This window comes from Panthera pardus, unplaced genomic scaffold (genome assembly GCF_024362965.1).
Source record: "Panthera pardus isolate Hobbes unplaced genomic scaffold, ASM2436296v1 HiC_scaffold_2, whole genome shotgun sequence".
In the NCBI taxonomy this organism is placed as follows: domain Eukaryota; kingdom Metazoa; phylum Chordata; class Mammalia; order Carnivora; family Felidae; genus Panthera; species Panthera pardus.
Window position 1 is genome coordinate 40,582,680 of NW_026526765.1, and position 22,235 is coordinate 40,604,914.

The 22,235-nt window shown below is 41.6% G+C and overlaps 1 protein-coding gene across 2 annotated transcripts in view; it reads left to right on the forward strand.

Annotated features, from left to right (window-relative positions):
* Nucleotides 1-22,235, forward strand: part of SNX18 (sorting nexin 18) — a 29,748-nt gene that overhangs the window by 2,328 nt on the left and 5,185 nt on the right. Inside the window, exon 2 of one of the 2 annotated variants that reach the window (XM_019464334.2) lies at nucleotides 909-1,042. The exons of the other annotated variant lie outside the window; for it this stretch is intronic. Coding sequence (XP_019319879.1) covers nucleotides 909-1,027 — 119 coding nt within the window. The 3' untranslated portion in view covers nucleotides 1,028-1,042. Of the gene's footprint in view, nucleotides 1-908; nucleotides 1,043-22,235 lie in introns of those variants that run through there. 2 annotated transcript variants of the gene reach the window in all.

A 22,235-nucleotide genomic window follows, 5' to 3' on the forward strand; every position in this document is an offset into this window, starting at 1 on the left:
CGGAGGAATTATAATCAATTCTCTGAGGGTTCTAGCTGGGGCAGTTTAAGAATGTCTTGCCTAGGCTTCTTGCAACCTTTGTAGAATGAGGTTTAAAACAAAGGCTCACTCTAATTTCAGGAAGTTTTTTCTCTTTAACATTTAGTCATTTTTGAGAGCCAGAGTGTGAGTGGGGGAGGGGCACAGAGAGCCCAGAGCCAGAGACACAGAATCCGAAGCAGGCTCCAGGCTCTGAGCTGTCAACACAGAGCCCGATGTGGGGCTCGAACCCATGAAACCATGAGATCATGACTTGAGCCAAAGTCGGACATTTAACCTCCTGAGCCACCCAGGTGCCCCTAATTTCAGGAAGTTTTACGAAAATCTCTTTAAGCTCAGTCATTTTGAATTCGGAGTCTATTAACCGACTGAAGGTAAAAGAGTATCATCTAGGAAAACTATGTAGGGAAACTACAAAGAATGCACAGCATCTGAGTATCACGTCTGAGGGCGGTGTTCCTGGTTTCCCAGTGAGTTAGCTGCCCAACTCTCAGAGCTTGTTTCATTATTGTAAGTTGTTAGTGTCCCTAATTTTTGTTAAAGCACTAACCTTTGCAGATTATTTTCTTAGCAAATAAATTAGAACCGTCAAGCTTGGAGAAAATGGGGAGGTGTTGGAGTTAGGGAGGTGGTCTTGCTGGTAAATATCTTCTGTTCAGTGTGGCATTTGTGGTGGGGAGGGAGTTACCTAATCTGACTTCCTGTGATGTTGGAAACCTCCTTGGGTCGTGAGGTCTGGCCTTCAGTAAGGAGGTGCTTACCGCCTTTCTAGGTGCACCAGTCCAATTATGAACAGCCCTGATCTTTGACATATTCTTCCTTATATTGAACTAAAATTTGCCTCTCTTGTTTGTCTTTGTGTTCCCTAGACCCACAGAAGGTTGTTCTATTCCTCAACATATTGGCCCTTTACACTTTTGGAGACAGAAGTCTTGCTTCCTTCCCTTCCCTGTGCTGTTCTTCCCTCCGCCGCCTTCCAAGTGTGTGACTAGTCTTCTCACCCACCAAGGAGGGGATCCTTCCAAATCCTTGAATTTGTCCTTGGTCCTGCTAAAATGCAGTATTCTGAAACATCTGCAGTACTGATTTTGGTAGAGAATAGTAGCTTTCTTGGCAATTTACATTTTGTAAATGCAATCTAAGATTGAGGTAGCTATTTGAACAACCATATTGGACCTGCATCTATATTCCTTATGCCTTTTTTTGTGTGTAAATTGCTGTGAATCCTTGACTTTCTGGCTGGTGCTGGTGGGACTGACTCTTTGAGCCTTTCGTGCAAGACCTTATATTTAAATACCATTGTGTTATATCAACCTGGACCCATGCTGCCTTTTTACATATTTTGTGAGTTTATGCAAATTGTTGGTAAATAGTTGAAAGGGTGGAGGCAGGTACAGTCATCTGCAGGCGGACGCAGGTGACTGGCTGCTACAGGGTGGCATTCACTGGCTTTACTGTCCTTCAGACCACACACAGCCTTGTCAAACGCCCTGCTGTTGAAACTATTAGAAAAGGTATGGTATTTGTTCTGAGGTCTATTATGAGTTTACAGCAGTAGTTTTTGTAGTTTATCAAACTATAGTTTACTTTTTTCAAATACTAGAATTAAAACTGTAATCTATTTCTGGGGATTTGAGAAACTTTTTTCATTAAAACCAGTACCATTTTATGTTGTCTAAACAGATTCAAGGGCACTAAACATAATCCTTAGGAAGTTCAGAAAGAAAATCAGTTGATATTAGTAAGTATAGTTTGTTTCTGCTGTAGCCTTCGTGTGTAACGTACAGGGAATGTGTGTCCCTAGGTGGCAGGTCTTTAGAATGTACTGCTATTTAAAGCTATAGTGTGCGATGCAGGAGGCTAAAAAGCATTTGCTTACGACCAGTTTTTATCAAGGATGCTTGTGTATCAAGGATGCTAGTGTTGGCAATTTTTAGGAATACAGATGAGACAAATTTTGTAAGTCATGTTAAAGCTTTTTGAACATGTTCTGGATGTTCAGAACTTGTGGCTGTAAAAAGCAGCTCAACCCTCTCCTCCACCGCGCCCCCCCCCCCCCCCCCCCCCTTAACTACACAGTTGCTGTTGGAATGAGTCTTTTTTAGTCTGAGCACTTGGGGACTTTGTTTACAGGTTGGTTTTCTTTTTTCCCCCTCTAAGGTCTCAGAGTATAATCACATCAAAGATTTTACTGTAACTTTTGAGAGGAGAACCAAAAGAAGAAAAAAAATGATAAAAATCTTTAAGCAGTTTAAATAGTCTTTTGTTTTAAGTATGTGGTTCTAAGTTCATAGTTCAACCTAGGGAGAACCTTAAAAATTCAAAATAATTATTTCAACACTTAAGCCCTCATTGTTTACAGGAAGAGAAAAGCAGTTTCAGTTCTTCTACATTTTACACGTTCTAATCATATTAGGTCCACATTCAGATGAGACAGAAATGATTAGAAAGTGCTTTTTTAATTACTAACACAGTTAAGAAGGGGAGTTAAGTTTTTTCCCCCTTAATTCCTGGGGGGAAAGGACAGGAACATTAGTCTCCTCTGAGCTTTTTTCTTATCCGGGAGACTGCTGTGGTCAGCTTTTCCAGTGTTCCAAACCTGTGGTATTCGATGCTGGGTCTGTGAGCCACATATGGCTATTTAAATTTAATGAAAATAAAATAAAATAGTATAATTCAGTTCCTTAATCACACTAGCTCTGGTTCATGTGCTTTGTAGCTAGTGGCCTGCACATTAGACAACAGATACAGAACAGGCCATTTTCATCACTGCTGAAGGTTCTATTAGACAGTGTTGTGCTAAACAGTGGGCCGTGGTTTAACTGCCAGTCCTTTTAAATTTCTCCAGTAAGCTGATGATCTTTGCACATACTCTTCAGATAGTTTTCTTTTTACTTGGCATCCCGTCCTTTCCATGTTAAGTAATAAAAACTGGGAGGGGAAGCAGGCCCTGCTAGACCCCTCTCTATGGAACTTCCCAGGCACTCAGTCAGTGAGTAATATTTCTGTGGTGTGAGGATGTTCATCTGCTCTGCATCCTGCCTTCATCTCCCATTCAGAAAATATAACTGGAATCAGAGTGGACGTCTGAGACTAGGGAGGAACCAGCTCCAGAACGAGGGTGGAAAACTCAGATACTCTTAAATGTGGTGGACTGGCATTTTTCTGACTATACTTAGTACTGAAACCATTGCTTAAACTTAATAATGGTTTTAGTGTAAGCACTTCCTGCAAAAGCGAAGAAAGCCATATGGTTTCTTTAGCTAAAAGAGAATTCTAGAATTCTAATGTTTTTTCATCAACTAATGGAGTCTTAGGTAAACAGACAATTTTGGTTAATGGAGTCAAGCATAGGAAGAAGGCAGTTTGCTGTAGTCTGAAGTACAGTAGATGGGAATTCAGAATATGTTTGAATGTTGCTCATATTTTGCTCTGTCTTAACAGGAGTCCCTTAAATTCTTTGTTCATAGGCCGCTCATTGATTCCTGGCTAGTCACATGTCTGTCACTGCCCAGCTTTGTAACCCTGTGGTCTGATTTTCTTTTTTTGAAATGGTAGCATTTTATCTCCTCTTTATCCTCCCTGCCATAGTATGCTTTTATAATGCTGATGTTGGTGAGTTGGGTGGTACAGAGAGTCTCTTCACTGTCAGTTTCTTAGCTTATTCTGTTCTGTTTCCAAAGATATGATTAATCCCTAATGTTTAATAAAGCTTTCTCTGGATGGCAGTGAGTTGCTGTGGTTTTAAAAGCTTTAGGCTTATCTCCTGGGGAATACTGTGAAAGGGAGAGTGTGGTGAAAAGTGTGGGCTTCATCTTTATTTATGAATATGGACTAGGTACTGGGAGGGAAGCACTTGAAGAGAAATTTCTTGATTCCTGAGAAAAGATATGTCACATAAAAGTGATTTGTTGGTAAAATGTCGTGTGAGTCTGCGAAGCAGGGTGGCTGAGCTAGGTAACAAACAGGCAGGCAGTCCTGTTTTCTGTACTCTCAAATTAAATATGCAGGGTCCACATTGCTCTCTGTAAATGTTCCAGATGGCGCCTTCTTTTCAACAAAAAATAGCCCCAGGACCTCAGGAATGGTACACCAGTAGTGGGCCTTATCAGTCTTGTGGGGTAGAGTTTCACCATTGTGCTTCCTTTCACCACGCGTAGGGTCCGTCTTATGTCCCTCAGACATTAATTAAAGATAGCTAGAGTCCTGGCAGGGCACCCAAGGTAAGGCTGGGCCACAGTTAGCCCTTCCCTGTCTGCTCCCCATTCTCCTGTGGCTAAAAATAGAACTGAGAGGGTGGTGCCAGGAATATAGAGAAAAGGTCTAATAAGCGGGCTGTTTACAAATGCATCCTTGTTTTGAAACTTCTGGGCTGGAAATTGAGGTCATTCATTTTGTTTTGTTTTGTTTTGTTTTAGCCTCGTCTTCTTAATTGAACCCATTTCTCCTCTCCCCTACTTACACCTCCAGCTATTTTTTTAAGGAGACTTCAGTTCTAGCCATAACCTTTGTCCCTGTCTGTATTTTCTTAATAAAAATGAGGTTGGTTACCTTTGGGGCTTTTGAAATAGATGCCTGAGTTCTTTGGTTAAAATGACAACGTGACTGGCCACAGATGGTCTTGGTCATGAAGCTAGATAGGGATACTGCTCAGATCACCCTGTCATTGGTTTCTCAGACTTCTTTTTGAGGCATGAATCCTTGAAATTACACTGGGGAATCCCAGTCTGTTAAGGCTGATGACGGCAGAATCAAAAAGAGGCAGGAACTTGCACTCCCACTCATGTTCCTCAGATAACTCTTGAAGTTCGTTGGACTTCCCTCTTAATTAGGAAATGTCATCCGCACAGTTTCCTGTCTGGTCATCTTAGGGTTTCCAAACATGAAGATCAGAACCCAAACTAGGAAGAAGTTCTGGGAGAAGGTGTCAATTCCCTTATGAACATGACACTTCTTTTAAATGATGATCTTTTTCTTCAGGCTGAATAAAAATTTCCTGCCATATTGTCCCAAAGCATTTTAAAACCAAAGTTTAATACCAAGTTAGATTTAATTTGCCATCTATTTCTGAAACTTTGTGATACCACCAACTAAATGATTGTCACAAATAAAATGGCACAGTAATGCTTAGCTCTTGTTTAGAGAGACTGTACTCCAAGGACCTGTACCATTTGTCACTATTTATAGAGCACAGACTAGAGTCACATCTGCAGGAAGGACAGATGGGACTTAGATCCTCACTGCGTTCTTTGACTGGTGGCAGAGAGGTAATGTGCTGGGTTACCGAGAGCCCTCCAAGGCAATGCAGAAGAGACGGGGCTGGCCCGAGTCTGTCAGGGGAGCTTAGCCCCACAAACAAAGGGTGCCCATGTCAAGGCAAGAGCCCATGTTCGGAGTCTCCTCACTGTGGGCCAGTATGGAATCTGGGGGGCTAGCGTGTGGATGTGAGGGGAGCTTTGGACAATGATTTTTACCTCTATGTCTCAGTTTTCTCATTGGTAAACTGGGAACGCTCCCTCCTAAGGTCATAAGGATGAAATGTTATGGTTCTCAGTAGTTATTACTAAATGCTTAATTTGAAAAATAGAAAGGACTTTTCAAATGGGAAACACTCTTCTTTAAAAGATAGTTCCAGTAATCTTCTCTTCCCTCTGGTAGCCTCCTGCCCCCAGAATTGCAGGCAAAAGTATAAAAACTATAAAAAGTCATTGGTATAGCAGTTAAGTATTGCATTTTAACATGGCTGTCCTGCATTGCACCCTAGAAGAAATGGTAACAGAAATGAAGGCCAGTGTTACTTGGAGTCAGTGGTTTGTGGTTCACTTTAAAGAGTTTGTGTAAATCGTTTCCTATCAGTAGCCACTCCCTTCTTCTAAATTACTTGTGTCCTTGCACAGATCACTTTGACGTTTCTGAGCTTCTGTTCCCTCATCTGTCAGTATGAGATTCATGATCTCCTAGGTGTTGCTTAATTGACTTAAAAAAAAAGTAACATCCGTACACTGAAAAGAAGATATTTAGAAAATATATGATGAACATGTAGGCATTGTTTCAGACGAGTTTCAATAGCATTCTATCTGCTTATGTTACTTTGTAACCTGCGAGCATGAAAATTCTTTATCAGCTGATGTGAAAGAAAATTTGTGCACTTCTAGTTCAGATCAACAAGCATAGATCGAGAGGGCTTAGCCTACCAGGTGCTGGGAATGTGAAAGTGATAAATACCTGGTCTACCTGCTGGCGAGAGCTCCCAGGTGTTTGGAGGCTGAGGTGTCATGGACAGCTGGAGAACAAGGGATGGAATTAGTAGGGCCACCAGAGAGAGAAATTGTGGTGGGTTTTTCCTGCTGTAAAATGTACTTCACTTTGAGTTCAAAATACTATCCCCTCTCCAAAAGTGGAAACAATCTTGTATTGTTGGTCTTGTATTTGTGGCTTGATTAAACTTTAGCGTGAATGAGTGTTAGTTCATTTGTCATTTCTACTCCTTTCCGTAGAATTTTTTTATCTGTCACTGTGATTGGACTTTCCTCTCCTGACAAGGAAATTTTATGTGTTATTTGCCAGGTAGCGAGATAGCAGTTAGGGAGGGGAGCCAAGATCTTAGATTTATTCAGAGTATCCTCTCAGAGATAAACCTGATTTTATTCAACAAATGTGCAAGTGCCCACCATAGGTCAGGCACTATTAAAGATGCTAGAATTGCCTCATTGGCCAAAACAAAGATCACCACCCTTGTGGAGCTTACATTCTAATTCTGGCAGGGTGGAGACACAGTGAAAAACCAGCACAGTAAGTACATTATAATGTATGTGGTAGGGGAAAACATAAAAGTGGAGCAGAGCGAGTATGCAAGGGGGGGCAGAATGAAGTATAAATGAAAAAGGATGAATGAATGAAGAAGGATGATCAAAGTAGGCCTCACTGAGAAGGTGAGGTTTATTTTTTTTATTTTTTATTTTTTTGCTTTTATTTATTTATTTATTTAAAATATGAAATTTGTTGTCAGATTGGTTTCCATACAACACCCAGTGCTCATCCCAAGAGAAGGTGAGGTTTAAATGGAAGCCTGGAGGAGGTGAGGGAGTTAGCCAAACAGGTATCTGGGGGGAGAGCCTTTCAGGCAAAGGGTACAGCTAGAGCAAAGGGTACATCTAGAGCAGAGGTGTTAGGGTGGGTATGTGCCATCAGGCAGTAGGAGGCCAGGTGATGGAGCTAAGAGGATCTGGGTAGGAAATGAAGTCTTGCAACGTTCAATTAGTAGGGCTTTGTACGTCATTGTCAGGGCTTGGAGTAAAAGCCCTAGTGAGATAGGAGCCATTGCAGGACTCTGAGCCAAGGAATGACATCCACCTGGACCTGTTAACAGACTTATTCCAGTTGCTGGTTGACAGTAGAATGGAGAGAAGGTAGGGTGTCAAAGGTAGGAGCAGAGAGCCAGTAGGAAACCACTCCAGTAATCCAGGTGAGAGACAATGGACGTGGGAACCAGGGTACAGACAATGGAGATGGCGAGGAGATATATACCACGTTGGATATAATTTGAAATTAGAACCAACAGGTTTTCCTAAGGGATCAGAAGGGGCATGTGAGAGCGAAAGGAATCATCAAGGGTAACTGCAGTTTTTGGTCTGACCAACAATAGAATGGAGTTTCCAGCCACTGAAATGAAGAAGGCTATGAGTGGAACAGGGGTGAGGATGGGAATCAGGACTAGAATTTAACCCTTTTAGGTTGATGGGCTCCTACATTCTGTTGACATCTCCCCACTCCAATACATGCATGGACAGGCAAGCCTTAAATCTAGTTTCCTCCTTGGAGTTTCCTACTTGGAGCCCAGTCCTTTCTGAGTAGGCGTGGCTGGGAGAATGCTAACTGGTATGCCAAAGACTATACATTACTTAGTTGTGGGGTAGTGTGTTGGGGTCATGTTTTTATGTTCCTCTAGTATGTAGCTCCACTATTTTTTACATGCATAATAATAAGTGCTTATTAAATGCTTGTTTAATTAAAAAAGTAGGCACCCAGGGTGCCTGAGGTGCTCAGTCGGTTGGGCATCCAACTCGATTTTGGCTCAGGTCATGAACTCACAGTCCTGAGATCAAGCTCTGTGTCAGCGCAGAGCCTGCTTGGGATTCTCTCTCCCTCTCTCTCAGCCCCTCCCACATGCTCACTCTTTTTCTCTCTCTCTCTCTCTGAAAAATAAATAAATGAAGAAGACAAAAAGTCTTCAACTTTAGTATCTATGAAGTAACTTTCCTAAACTTATTGAGAAGAGAGGAAGTTTTAAAATGCTTTATTTTATGTGCCAGAAAAATTAATATTATGTACCTCATGATTTCACTTTGTATTGATTCTTGATGTTTAAACTTATATGTATACACTTTTTCCTCTTTGGTAAGCTTTCATTTTAACACATTTATCGGGGTCCCTTTTTTGCATAGTTCCAAGCACAAGATCTAGAGCATACATTCATCTCGTTGAATGACTTGGATTCACAAAGCACTGAACTTAGATATTGAGCAGTAGGTGCCTGCCCTCATGGAAGGTGCAGTTCCCTAATGGAAATAGGATGTGTGTGCAGAGAACTGGGAGACAGGAGGTCGACTTAACTTAGTGCCTATCGTAAGAGTGCACAGGAGTCCCGAGGATGAATCATTGTCAACTGTGTTAGGAGCTTAGGTGGGTAGCATTTGGTTTCGTCCTCTGAAAGATGGTGGGATATATATATGTATGTATATAATATATATACATGTATTTTTAAAATATAATTTATTGTCAAATTGGCTAACATACAGTGTGTAAAGTATGCTCTTGGTTTTGGGGGTAGATTACCATGGTTCATTGCTTACATACAACACCCAGTGCTCATCCCAACAAGGGCCCTCCTCAGTGCCCATCAAGGTGGTATATATTTTTTTAACGTTTGTTTATTTTTGAGAGAGAACACATGCGAGTGGGGGAGGGGCGGAGAGAAAGAATCCCAAGCAGGCTCCACGCTGTCAGCACAGAGCCCAACTTGAGGCTTGATCTCATGACCATGAGATAATGACCTAAGTGGAAATCAAAAAGAGTCAGAAAGTTAACTGACTGAGCCACCCGTACGCTTCAGTAGATGGTCATATTTTGACTTGCAGAGGAAAATAGTCAGAAAGTTCATTCTTGATCTTGGACATGCTTTAGGATAAGCATATAATAGCTGATACGCTGCATGCCCAGTGCTCAGGTCAGTGAGGCCAGCTGACAGGTTGAGTAGCTGTCACCATACAGTATGACGCATGTGCAGTCGTGGGCATGTGCCATGGTGTGAAATAGGACAGAGGATGGTGTAATCAACTATGGGGAGAGGATAGAGTTCAGGGGTGGCTTTTTCCAGTCTCACTGTAAGAAGTTTTTTGAAAATAAATTGGAAGTTTGCCTAGCAGTCAGAGGCAGGAAGGCATTCTGGGCAGAGGGAATCAATCATGTACAAAAATCAGGGACTAGATCCTGGCTGCCTCTCAGATTCTGCCCTGAGTGATTACAGCTGCCCCACCCTGGATCTAATGAATCAGAATGTTAGGGACCTGTGGCCTAGACAGTGGTGGTGTTCTTTAAAGAGCTCCCCGTGGGATTTTAATGTGCCACTCGGTTTACAGCTCATGCTGGAGGGGATAGAGGGGAGAGTCATGGAAAGATCAAATAGGGTATTGACACGCTCAGGCCTGCACTTTAGATGGACAGGTCCTAGTGACAGGTGTAAAGGGTGGCATGTGGGTGAGGTGAGATGGGAGGCTCTTAGTGATTTAGGCAAAACATGATGAAATCCTCAACTGGGGCCGTGTGTGTGGGGTTGGGGAGGAGGAGAGAGAAGGGGCTGTGTGCCTGCAGGAGTGAGGGTAAGGGACAGGGAGGGGTATAAAATGACCTGCAGACAAGGGACTGGAGCTACCAACAGAGATACTTGGAGCAGGGGTCTGCACTACAGCCTGTGGGCACACCTACCCATGTACCCTGTTTACAGCACTTCAGCTAAGGGTGGTGTTTACATTTCTAAATGATTCCATTTTTAATGGGTATAAAAGCCTCGGTTTTGCCTTAACATACAAAACTTCAAATATTTACTATCTGACCCTTAAGGAAAATGTTTGTTTACCCTTAACTGGGAGGTCAGGCAGGTTAGGGAGCTGGGGTATGAGTAGTAATAGTAGTTGCTACCATCTTTTGAGTACTTACTGTGGGAGTAGCAGTATTCTGGGCAGTTACATACACTGTGTCTAATTCCATGTAGGAGCGGGTCTGACTGCGTGCATCCTGCAAACAGGTGGAGTTGAGTTCCCACCAGCTTCACTGTGTAACTGGTTGCAGTTTCCTCGTGTATAACATGGAGTCATCATTTTGCATGCCAAATACTTCTATGCGTGAATTACTAGCTATTGTATTAGATTCCTAGGGCTGCTGTAACATGGCTAAAAAGACAACCTTCCAAACGAAGGTGTTGGCATGGCCACGTGCCCTGTAAAGGCTCTGGGGGAAATCCTACGCCATCGTTGCTGTTCTTTGGCCTTTGTACCCACCACTCCAGTTTCCACCTCCGTCTTTACCTGATGTTCTCCCTGTGTGCCTGTCTCTTTGTCTCCTCTCCTTTTAAGGACACTAGTCACACTGGATTTAGGGCCTACCCTAATCCAGGATGACCTCACCTAAACTAATTATATGTGCAAAGGCGATTTCCAGGTAAGGTCACAGGCCGTAGGTGGATGTGCATTTGGGTGGTGGTGATGGGATACTGTTCAACCCAGTACAGCTATTATCTTCCCCAAAGGGGTGTTATCCCCATGTGAGACCTTTGAAAACTAAGGCTCCGGAAAGTTAAGTGAATTTCAGGATTGCACAGCTAATAGCAGAGCCAGAATTTGAGTTCATTTTTTGCCTTGATTGAAAACTAGTGTTCTTTATGCTGCAGTAACTAGCATGCCTGCTAGAACATTTTGTATTCTGTAGACAGGCAACGGCCACTAAAGGTTTGAAACTGAAAAATGAAGTCTGAATCATGATAAAAAATTAAAAAAAGAAAAAGAAAAAGAAAACATATTTTGAGGGCTTACCATGTGCCAGGCATTATGCTTCATGTTTATGTCCGTTGTATCCATATAAACCTCATAGGAGATCTTGAGGTAAATACCCTCATTATCCCCATTTTGCAGACAGGAGATGAGCCACAAAATTTAACTGTTAGCTCTTAGAAGTGTCCCTCACCGCTGTGCAGCCTGGCCCCAGGCCAGGCCGTCCGGAAGATCCTCCTGTTGGCTGAGTGCGGAGATGAGAGAGGGCTGTTGGAGTAGTCGAGGCAGACCAGGCATGCGGGTGGTTTTGGAAAGTAGCAGGTGAGTTTGAGATACCTGCCAAGTAGAGTGGCCAGACTTGGTGAGGAGTGGCTTTCCTGAGGAATGTACTCTTACCTTCCACGTTTTAAGTTTGGTGATAGACAGGAGTGATGCCAGGAAGAGAAATAGGCAGATGAAGAAGATGAGCAGGATTACAAGGAAAGAGAAGGAACAGGGCTGAAGGGAGTCTTAAATCCTATTTTCTGGGCCTTTATTGTATTTAGGTATATTGACATTTGTGAAAATCACAAAAGCTACCTGTTGTCTGCAGTGAGATATCTTTAAATACATGGGTGTCAGCATGGGTCCTCTGTAAGTTTTCATATTTTATGACTTGTGTTTCAGGTCTTTTTAAAAATGATGTATTTCTGAGTGCTTTGTTTTGTCTTCAGATGGTTATTTATGGTCTAGTTCAAGGGAGCCCAGATACAGACCAAGTGAAGACTTGTCACCCCTGGAAACCTGATCCCTGCCAGCATGAGGAAGCAGGAAAACTCCAGGGTCAGAGGTGTTTTTAAGTTTGAAACAGCTGATTTAGGAATTGGTCCCCAAAGCTCAGTGATCATAAAGCGATGTGAACTGCTAGATGTCAGCTGAAGAAAGAGGCTGAGCTGAAATAAAAACAAAAGTATTTGTTTGGGGTCCCAGAATTACAGTTCCATGAACACAGATTTGGGCAGCAACCCAAACAGTGCCTCCCAGAGAACAAAATCAAGGGTTTTTAAATCAAAAAGGAATGCTTATAAATGTGGCTTACAAAGAATTTCTATTGGTGTTGGTGGCAGAAAACTAAATCTGGGTTGAATACAATTGGTTGCTAAGGCTGTCACCCAGCAGAGCCTCACTGGAGCATGCCACAGGTGTTTGGGCTGAGTCCTTGGAACGCAAGCCCTTTGGCCCAGTTCGCAAGTTCATGGCTCCACCCAGTGAGGGCGGGAGGACGTGCAGAAGGCCCTTCTCCTTAATGGCTTCCTGGCTCCACCTTAAAACCCCTTGACATAAGTGACCCCATTTCACACAGTCATAGTGACCACAGTGGATGGCACTAAGGACCTCACCAGTTAGTGCCACCATAGCTAAGTGGCAGTTTGTAACACTGTGGCTTACAGTTAGAATTCTAAAGTTAAAAACGAGACGTTATTTGGGAAGAATACTTGAAAGCAAGAAATCAGTTCTTTAGAATTACCCTTCCAAGTACAGTGTTAACTGTGGCACTCTCAGAGGCACTCATCCGGTCGAGGACCTGGCTTTGGGTTTGGGGCTCACGCTTCCTCAGTGTCTGTAAAGAGCTGATGCCATTTCACCGCCGTTCTGCCCTGTGCGGAGCAGCTTGTCTGTTTAGGAGCTTCCCTTAGATATTTTAGCTTATGTCTCCCTTTATCTTCCTAGAAAAAAAACACAACTATTAAAGGTAGTTTCCAGAGTTCACTCTCCCTGGTTCAGGTATGTTTTATCATAGGTCAAAGGCCATCTAAACCCAAAGTGCTGGCAGCTTGCAAACATACCTAATGCTGCCCTATTTATACATCCATGTATGTGTATCAGGTAACAAAAGAATTAGGAAATTAGGGATTATGGGCTGCAGCCCGTAGGCATCGATTGTGTTCTCTGAATTTAAACCATCATATGGATTTTGTTTTACAAAATCGGTTGTTTTAAAAAGTTTTATTGTATGCTCATAATTATCAAGCCTGCCCTTTCTATCTGTGAGGATTCTATGGGTATAAAATCTTTAAAAAAAAGAAACGATACATGCTTTTCTTTTCCTATTCTCACATTTTAAAGTCTTTATTTATATTTGCATGGCTAGAGGCAAGTCAGCATTTTCACTGTTGTATGCAGACTCTTCTGAAGTAAAAACATACCATGTTTACAGAATTCTCTTGAATCTACAACCCTGGTAACTTTGTCACATATTTGATATTCTATATAAGCTGAAACACAAGAAGCTTTATATAAAATTTTCTCGCAAAGAGCCATCTGTCCTGTCAAGTAAGCCACAAGAGGTATAATCGTGTGGCTCCCCTCTTCAGTTTTGGAGCAGGGTGCACGGCAGGGGTATGTGCTTAGTAGCAGTCCTCGGATGTAAGGTACACTCAAGTGAGTGCTCCCATTGCTCCTGCCATATTCCTGCCCTCCCACGTTTGCTGACTGCTGCATGGAGCTGAGCTGAAAGGGCCTCTTCGTCGGCATGGCACAAGGCTTTTCCCTAGAACAAACAATCTCAGGACCAGACCAAACTCAGAGGCCTAGATTCTTTAAATGATTGATTTTTACATCATCTGGCAGCCAGGTTTGTTTTTTTTTTTTCTTTTTGCAGTTCATTACCCTTGTGTCTGACTCTCTTCGAAGCCTCATTTTTAAAATTACTGAAAAGTTCTCTTTGCCATTTACTATATTTATGAATTGAAAGTGAATTTTATATTAACTTTACCTTTGGATTTTGATAGTTCTCAGCTGTAGGGACCTTTAGTCCCTTCAAAAAATTGCTTTCACTGACTTAAGTTCAGTGTTACTATTGGCACCCCCTGGAGGTTATTATTGTCCTCTAAACCAGGAGCCCACTGGGGATGATTTGACTCAGGAATCGAGTTTTGAGAACCCAGAGATGGTTCGTGGGTTGCTTATCCCTGAGATGTGGCTTCTGAGGGGCCTGTCGCTGAGCTACCCTTGTGCATTGTGTTGGGGCTCCTCTGAGGGTCTTTGAGGTCATGGGTGGGACAGTCTCAGTTGGGAACTAACTACTTGAGTTGAGAAGCTGGGCAGACCCAGGTCACATGCAGCCCGATACTTTCAGTAAAGTTATTTACTTTTCCTGAATTTCACTTTCCACCTCTGAAAATGGGAGTGATAATTGCTGTTCTTTCGGGGTTAAATAGAAGGAAAAGAGATATGCAATATGCAAAGTGCAGAGCACAGATTTGCACAGTGGTATGATTCACAGACTATTTTGCCTGGATGGACAGCCATTCTGCCTCTCTCTGTTAAGTGCATATTGGCCTTTATTTTTTGAGATGTTTTATTAAAAAAAAATACCAAAAAGTAAATATTGGAGCAGAAAGGGGAGAGAGTAATCAACCAGTGGGTGGGTGGAGACCGAAAGGGAGGAAGGAAGGGGGTGGGGCAGAAGCTAATGGGGAGTTAGCAGGGATGAGAGGGTGTGGGGACCAGTGATGAGAGAATAAGAGCAAATTGGCCACGTTGACCAAATTAGCATTTTCTTTCAAAGTTTTATGTGTTGGAGGGAATGAAGAAAAACAGGCCTAGTCCAGTCTTGGGCAACTTCTACTTTGCTGTGTTGCCTTTCAGCCCGCCTCCTGTTCTGTCCCCCACACCGTGGCTTTGGTTTTCTGGGGCAAGGCCCTGGGAAGACAGAAAATCTAGTTAATGTTTTTGCCACATTCATGATTTCAAAATTAAATAAAGTGCTGGCTTCTTTTTTCCTCCTCCTCTTGTTTTTTTAAAAGGGAGAAAATGTAGCCTTTGGATCCCTGTTGCTTAGTGACTAGGCCTTTTGTATAATTGGTCTTAGGAGGGACAAAACATACTGAGTGTAAGAGATTTGGTTGAGGAAAGGAAGGCAAAGTTCAGGTGCTGACACTGGCCCCAGCTGGAGGTGGGGGGCAGCTGGGGCAGCCAGCAAGCTCCGAAGGGCCCAGGAGGTGGAAGAGAGGGACACAGAGAGGGAAGCTGAAAGGAGGCCACACAACTTCTACCACTGAGTTGAGGGCTCTCCCAGGTTAAAATGCCTGAAGCAGGAAAGTGTTTGAGAGGCTCCCCACCCCACACGCCCATCTCACTTTGCTGGGTCAGAAGTTGCCGGGAAAGTGATGTCTCTCTGGAAATCAGAAGGAAATAATACAGTGTAGTGTATGTACTATGACTGACTACATTTGCTGGTGGCTTAGTTCAGCCTGCAGTGGGCCCTTGATTCGTGCTCATTGGCTGGATGACACCAGACCTTCACTGCTCTTTTACAAACACCAAAATGACACAGAAATGCTCCTTAAGCAGTTTTTGCTGATGGAAATAATTTAATGCTATGTAAATAATATGATGCTTTTGAAAATAGTGCTGACTTCCTGGATCATAATTAATCTATAAAATGAAATTTGTTTGAGTTGGAGTCCTTTAGAGTTATAATATTAATGAGCCCTGTCATATGATTAAGTTCTTTAGTTGTAATTATTTTGTATTCTTTAGAAACATGCATAATGTAATCCCTTGGAAATTGAGTACATATGGATTATGAACCAGGATGTAGTTATTTCATGCTTCGCTCTTTCCAGCCTGAGCGTGCCTTAAAACTGTGCAAGATGGCTCAGACTGGTAAGATTCAAAGAAAATGGTCAGAGAGGGGTGGGATTGAATTTAGGACCTGAGTTCTGCAGAACTTTGGCGATGGGGAAGGGGGCAGAGTGCCTCTCTTTGAGCCTGGGCAATTGCAGTAAGTATAAGCATGAATCTGTTGGGAATTTTGCATGTGCAGAGGCAGATAACAAGCCAAAGAAGTCCAGGAGATTTTGTTAATAACAGGTCCCGAAGCAAAGTGAAAAAATACTGGTTTAGTTTTCCTTTTATCACTCCCAGTGTGGAAAGGGAGGGACCCTCTTCACTGGAGTGCAGCAGAGGCCCTGCAGGGAATGTTAAATGCAAAGTGGCAGGACTGGCTGGCAGGTAGGGGTTGGGGATTCTTTGTCATGAGCTAGCTGTGGTACTTTGGACAAACCACTTAGCCACTTACTGGTAAGACTGAGAGAAATTGTACCAAAGACTCTTCTAAGGTCCTTTCAGCTCTTCAACAACAACAATAAAAACAAAGCCAGCCCCCCCCTCCCCCCCCCCCCCCCACACACACACTCACAAACTCTGGGGACCGGCTCTGCCCTTGTCACCTCAGACTCAGCCCTACTGACTTCTCCAGTGGGTATCTTGTCAGGGGTGGAGTGAGGAGAAGGAAGTCCTCAGGGTTCCTGCTCCCCCTTTTGTAATCAAGTCTTAGGGTTATTGGTTCCTCAGTGAACTTTCCGTTTTGTGGAGAAATTCTAATACTTCACCCAGCTAATTTAATAATTGAGTGCTCAATTGAAAGTTCATTCTTAACCTGTAAGCCTTTTGGGGAGGAGGCTTCTCTGCTTTCCTTTCTGCCTCCTTCCACAGCACTCCCTGAGGTAGAGAAACAACTGTGTTAGACCCAGCCCCTGTCCTGGAGCGCAGCTGGCTTACCCTTGCCTATTTGGGAGCATAGTAATGGGGAATGGTTGAAATATGTTGCCTTGCTTTCAGTAATAACTTTTTCCTATCCTAAAAATACGTTTGAAGAACATACACTGTTTCATGTGTTACCTTCTCACAAGTTTATTTCCTTCTATGTTACCGTTCTACTGGCTATTTATTTTCTGGGAAGAATGTACTCACATTGCTCCGTATGGTCAGCCCCTTCTTATTTAATCTCAGAATTTAATACTTGCCTATGTTCTCTTTTCATAATAAAATCTTACTCAGTTCATAGCATATTCCAGACGCAACTACCTATGTCTGTTAGCCCAAGAAACAATTTCATAATGATGTACTTATATTCCCCAGTTTAAAATGTGTTTCCCTCTGATCACTCCTATTTAAATTTTCTTTTGTTTTAAAACTGTTGTCCTGACCATGAATATTACCAGGTCTCCTGTTTAATCCAGCAGTGACCACTTTGTACACTTTATTGTGTAATGTCTCTGCTGTATTCTTTCATTTCCTTTTTCTGTTTTGAAAGCAGTGTGGCGGTGTGATGTTTATGAGGGAGGGGGCTGGCAGGAGGCAGATTCCTCCTAAATCAGCCACTTAAAAGGTAGAGATTTTGAAAACCTTTGCCTGTTTTTATATTTATTCTATGATAAAAATGTGTGTTCGCTTTGTTCTTTAGATTCTGGGCAACGCTTTTGGCTTTTATTTACGCTCCTCTTGGGTTTGGTAAAAACCAGTACAGCTGAGAGGATGCTTACATGATGCAGTAATGCCTCGTTACAGCTCGCAGCTGGTTACAGCGAACCTCTGCTTTTGCTCCTTAAGCAGGGACAAACCAATTTTTAAAGCGATCCTAAAAGTAGCAAGTGTGTACTGATCTAACTCTGTCCCGATATTTTTTTCTCTCCAAACTTTCACTCCTTAGGGGCTACACCTGATTCAAAATTTGTCTATCTCTGCCTTTCTTGTGATATTTAAAATTCTCAATATGAAAATATGTGAAGTGTAGAAATACGTACAGATAATTCCCAGTTTGAGAATTGTCAAATCAACTGTGGAAACATAACTACTTATGACAAAACCCAAATTCTAGTTCTATTAATACTATTTCATTCACCTCCAACCAGTATTTGTAATATCAGTTCTATTGGAAAAATATGTTCCTGTGTTCATCTTGACAGGACCCAGGGTTTACAAGCACAGTGGGTAGAGATAGGGTAGAGGGAAGCTTCTGGGGTCTTCAGAAAGCAGTTCTGTTTGTCAGTCCCCAAGAATTTAAACACCCTTGCAATTTGTTCACATGGACAGCTTGAGCTGTTTAAGATGTTACTTTTTTTTTTTCTCCTGTTTATTCTCAGGCAATAAACTCGTCAGTTAACTTATACAATTAGCTTACTGAGTAATTTGACTTTATCTTTCTTGTAAGAAAGAAATCACACTAAACCCTTCCTGTGTGTTAAATGTCTATGGAAAAACTAGCTGGAGGGTTGTGAGATGAATATTTAAGACCAAAATGGTTTTCTTCTTAAAAGAAATAATATATTTTTTAAACTTTGCAAAATATTTTACAAAAGGTAACTTTATTATTATTTTTAAAATTGGTTTAGGATGTTGTTTTCATCCTGAACTTTAACAGCCAGCTGCTATATACTCAGAGGAGGAACTAGGCTGCTGTCACTTCAACTCAGGATATATTCAGGAACTCTTAATGATTTTTTAAAAAGTATATTGCTGTCAACCTGTTTTACTGTTAATCTTCTTTCTTCTGAAGGCAGATCTGGGAGTAAGTCAGCTACATTTCAATTAAAAGAGGTTGTTTTAAAATTTGTTCTAGAGGCGCCTGGTCAGTGAGTTAAGTGGCCGACTTGGGCTTAGGTCATGATCCCGCTGCTCAGTGAGTTCAAGCCCCGTGTCTGTTGGGCTCTGTGCTGAAGGCTCAGAACTTGGAGCTGCTTTGGGTTCTGTGTCTCCCTCCCTCCCTCCCTCCCTCCCTCCCTCTCTCTCTCTCTCTCTCTCTCTCTCTCTCTCTGCCCCTCCCCAGCTTGTGCTCGCTCTCTCTCAAAAATAAATAAACATTAAAAATATTTTTTAAAATAAATTTGCTGTAAATTTATGGTACAATTTTGTGGAGACTAATCTTCCTTGCTTATACATGGCACTCACTATGTATAGTGAGTGTACAAACCAGTTCCTGTTTGTATTTCTGTGAAGTTAATATATGCCATTTTGTATAGGTCCTTCATTGTTTTAGGCACATAAGCCACCTTAAAAAATAATTTGAGCTCCCTAAAACAGGAACTATGTCTCTTTTTTAAAAAAAGTCACTTATATCTCCTGTCATCTTGCTGCTGTAATCCTGATACATTATGCTAATGGATTTGAATTGCATTAAGTGGGTTAAACCAGAATTCCAAGTGGAATTGGCCTTTGGGTACTTACTCTCCTCAATGATTTGTTCTGTCTTTCCTAGTTTGCCAAATAAATATTTTTTTCTGGGATGACTAACTACATCAGAGCAAAGAAGCAAAGCCTATATATCCTTAAAGGGATTGTATGTTACTATTTTTGGTTGTAGTTCTTAATTTATGTAATCTTTCTATACGATCTAGGCAGATAGTGAGAACAAGAGAGAGAAAGAGATGCCTTCCCCCCCACCCCCGCCCATGTATATTTGGGCTTAGATTTTTCAAAATCATGAAATATGTGCTGCTTTTTCAATGTTTTGTGGCACCTAAGTGTTGTTACCAAGACAAGAAGATCAGACATCTTATAAATATTAAATTGCTTTACAGGCACAATTAGTGAATTGAATGTGGTTAAATAAGATTCCAGAAGGAAATTTTCAAAACCTATATGGTTCTTTTACATATTCACAAGGCCTTCTGAATTGTATATCAAAACAGAAGCCAGGGACTTCATAAGGGAGGTGGCTTATGGTGCAGGAACCTCAGCCACGGGTGGGGGGATGGGGAGTGGGTGGAGAGAAGAAGGAGAAATACCTGATCCTCACCTGCCCAGCTTTTATCCCCCAGCACCCTGCTCACCTAGGTCCACCTGGCTTTTTTGCCCATTCAGGCTTTAATTTCTTTTCTAAATATTTCTAAATAGTGTTTACTTTGAAGTCAATCGTGCATTCACATCCCATCTCCATATCTTACCTGGTTACCTGGCAAATTTGATGCTCAAAGAGGTGGAGTAGCTTCTTCAGTTTCCTTGTGAAAATAAGAGTAATGTCTGTTGTAAAATTGCAGTAGGGTTAGTGATAGTATATGAGAAGTGCCTAGGGGAAGAGGGGCAGAGGGAGAGAGAGAGAATCCCAAGCAGGCTTCATGCTCAGTGCAGAGCCCCACAGGGAGCTCGATCCCGCGACCTGAGATTATGACCTGAGCCGAAATTAATAGTTGCTCAACCAGTTGAGCCACTCAGATGCCCTATATATATTTTTTATACAAATAAAATTAATATACAGTGTTACATTAGTGTCAGGTGTACAACGTAGAGATTCAGAATTCTGTAGTGCTCATCACTACAATTACTGAGTGCTCATCAAGATAAGTGTACTCTTGATCCCCTTCACCTGTTCCACCATCCTCACCATCCACCTCCCCTCTGGTAACCACCAGTTTGTTCTTTGTATTTGAGAGGCTGTTTTGTTTGTCTCTTTTTTCCCTTTGTTTTGTTTCTTAAATTCCATGTATGAGTGAAGGCATACGGTATTTGTGTCTCTCTGACTTATTTCACTTAGCATTATACCTTCTTCATCCATATTATTGCAGATGGCAAGATTTCATTTTTTTTTTATGGCTGAGTAATATTCCTCTGTGTGTGTGTGTGTGAGAGAGAGAGAGAGAGAGAGAGAGAGAGACAGACAGACATCTTTTTAATCCATTCTTCTCTTGAGGGCACTTGGGTTGCTTCCATATCTTGGCCATTGTAAATAATACTGCAGTAAACATAAGGGTGCATATATCTTTTCAAATTAGTGTATTCATTTTCTTTGGGCAAATACCCAGTAGTAGAATTACTGGCTCATATGGTAATTCTATTTTTAATTTTTTGAGGGACCTCCATACTATTTTCAACAGTAGCTACACCAATTTGCATTACACCAAGGTTCCTACCTTGCATTCCTACCAAGAAAAGGGTTCCCTTTTCATCACATCCTTCCCAATACTTGTTTTTTCTTGTGTTTTTGGTTTTAGCCATTCTGACAGATAAAGTGATATTTCATTGTGATTTTAATTTGCATTTCCCCTGATGATTAGTGATGTTGAGCATCTTTTCATGTGTCTGTTGGACATCTACATGTCTTCTTTGGGAAAATGTTTAGGTCCTCTGCCCATTTTTAATTGGATTATTTAATTTTTTGGTGTTGAGTTGTAGAAGTTCTTTATATATTTTGGATATTAACCCCTTATCAGATATATCATTTGCAAGTATTTTATCTCATTCAGGAGGTTGTTTTTTTGTGTTGATGGTTTCCTTTGCTGTGCAAAAACTTTTTATTTTGGTATAGTCACAGTTTAACTTTGCTTTTGTTTCCCTTGCTAGAGAAGACATATCTAGAAAATTTTTCGACAGATGTCAAAGAAATTACTGCCTGTGTTTTTTTTTTCCCTAGGAATTTTATGGTTTCATGTCTCACATTTAGGTCTTTAATCCATTTTGAGTTTATTTTTGTTTATGCTGTAAGAAAGTGGTCCGGTTTCATTGTTTTGGTGTCTAGTTTTCCCAACACTATTGTCTTTTTTCCATTGTAAATTCTTGCCTCCTTTGTGATAGATTAATTAGCCATAAAAATGTGAGTTTATTTCTGGACTCTATTCTGTTCTTTTGACCTATGTGAATATTTTTATGCCAGTACCAGACTCTTTTGATTACTACAGCTTTAGTATGTCTTGAAATCTGGGATTGTGATATATCCAGCTTTGTTCTTCTTTTTCAAGATTGCTTTGGCTATTTGGAGTCTTTTGTGGTTCCATACAAATTTTAGAATAATGCTTAGCATATATTATTTACTGGTTTGGGAAGCTACTATTTATTGTTTTTATATACCTGTTTTCCTGCCAACTTCCCACGCCCAACCTTGTCCTCAGCACAGTGCCTGGCATGTAGTAGGCCCTCTGAGCATTTTCCCTCGTGACACGATTTCACATGTTATCTTGAGAAAGACATATTTAACTCCCACGCAGAATTACATACTTTGTGGTCCTGTTTCGCTTCATGTCCTGGTTGTGTGCCTGTCCTCCGTGGGCTTTGCCAGGTGGCTTCCTTGAGAAGGAAGGGAGGGAGGGCAGGGACTTGATGCTGAAATGTTTGAATCTCTCTGTTTTAGCAATGTGCTCTGTAGACATCAGGTCCTTCATAAACATTTGTTAAATCAAATCCTTGCCCCAGGGCTGAGCCTTTTGGGACTTGAAGGTAGGAACATTTGTGTGACTTACTAAACTGATAATTGGGAGAAAAATGAGTCTTAAATTCCCGTTGGCTCTTTCAGGATGTACACTTAAAACACTTAAAGGTGTTAAATGGCAAAAGGTCCTTAGGCCTCAGCAAGATTTAATACTTGCTGTTGGGTCCAGGAATTTTGAAAATGTA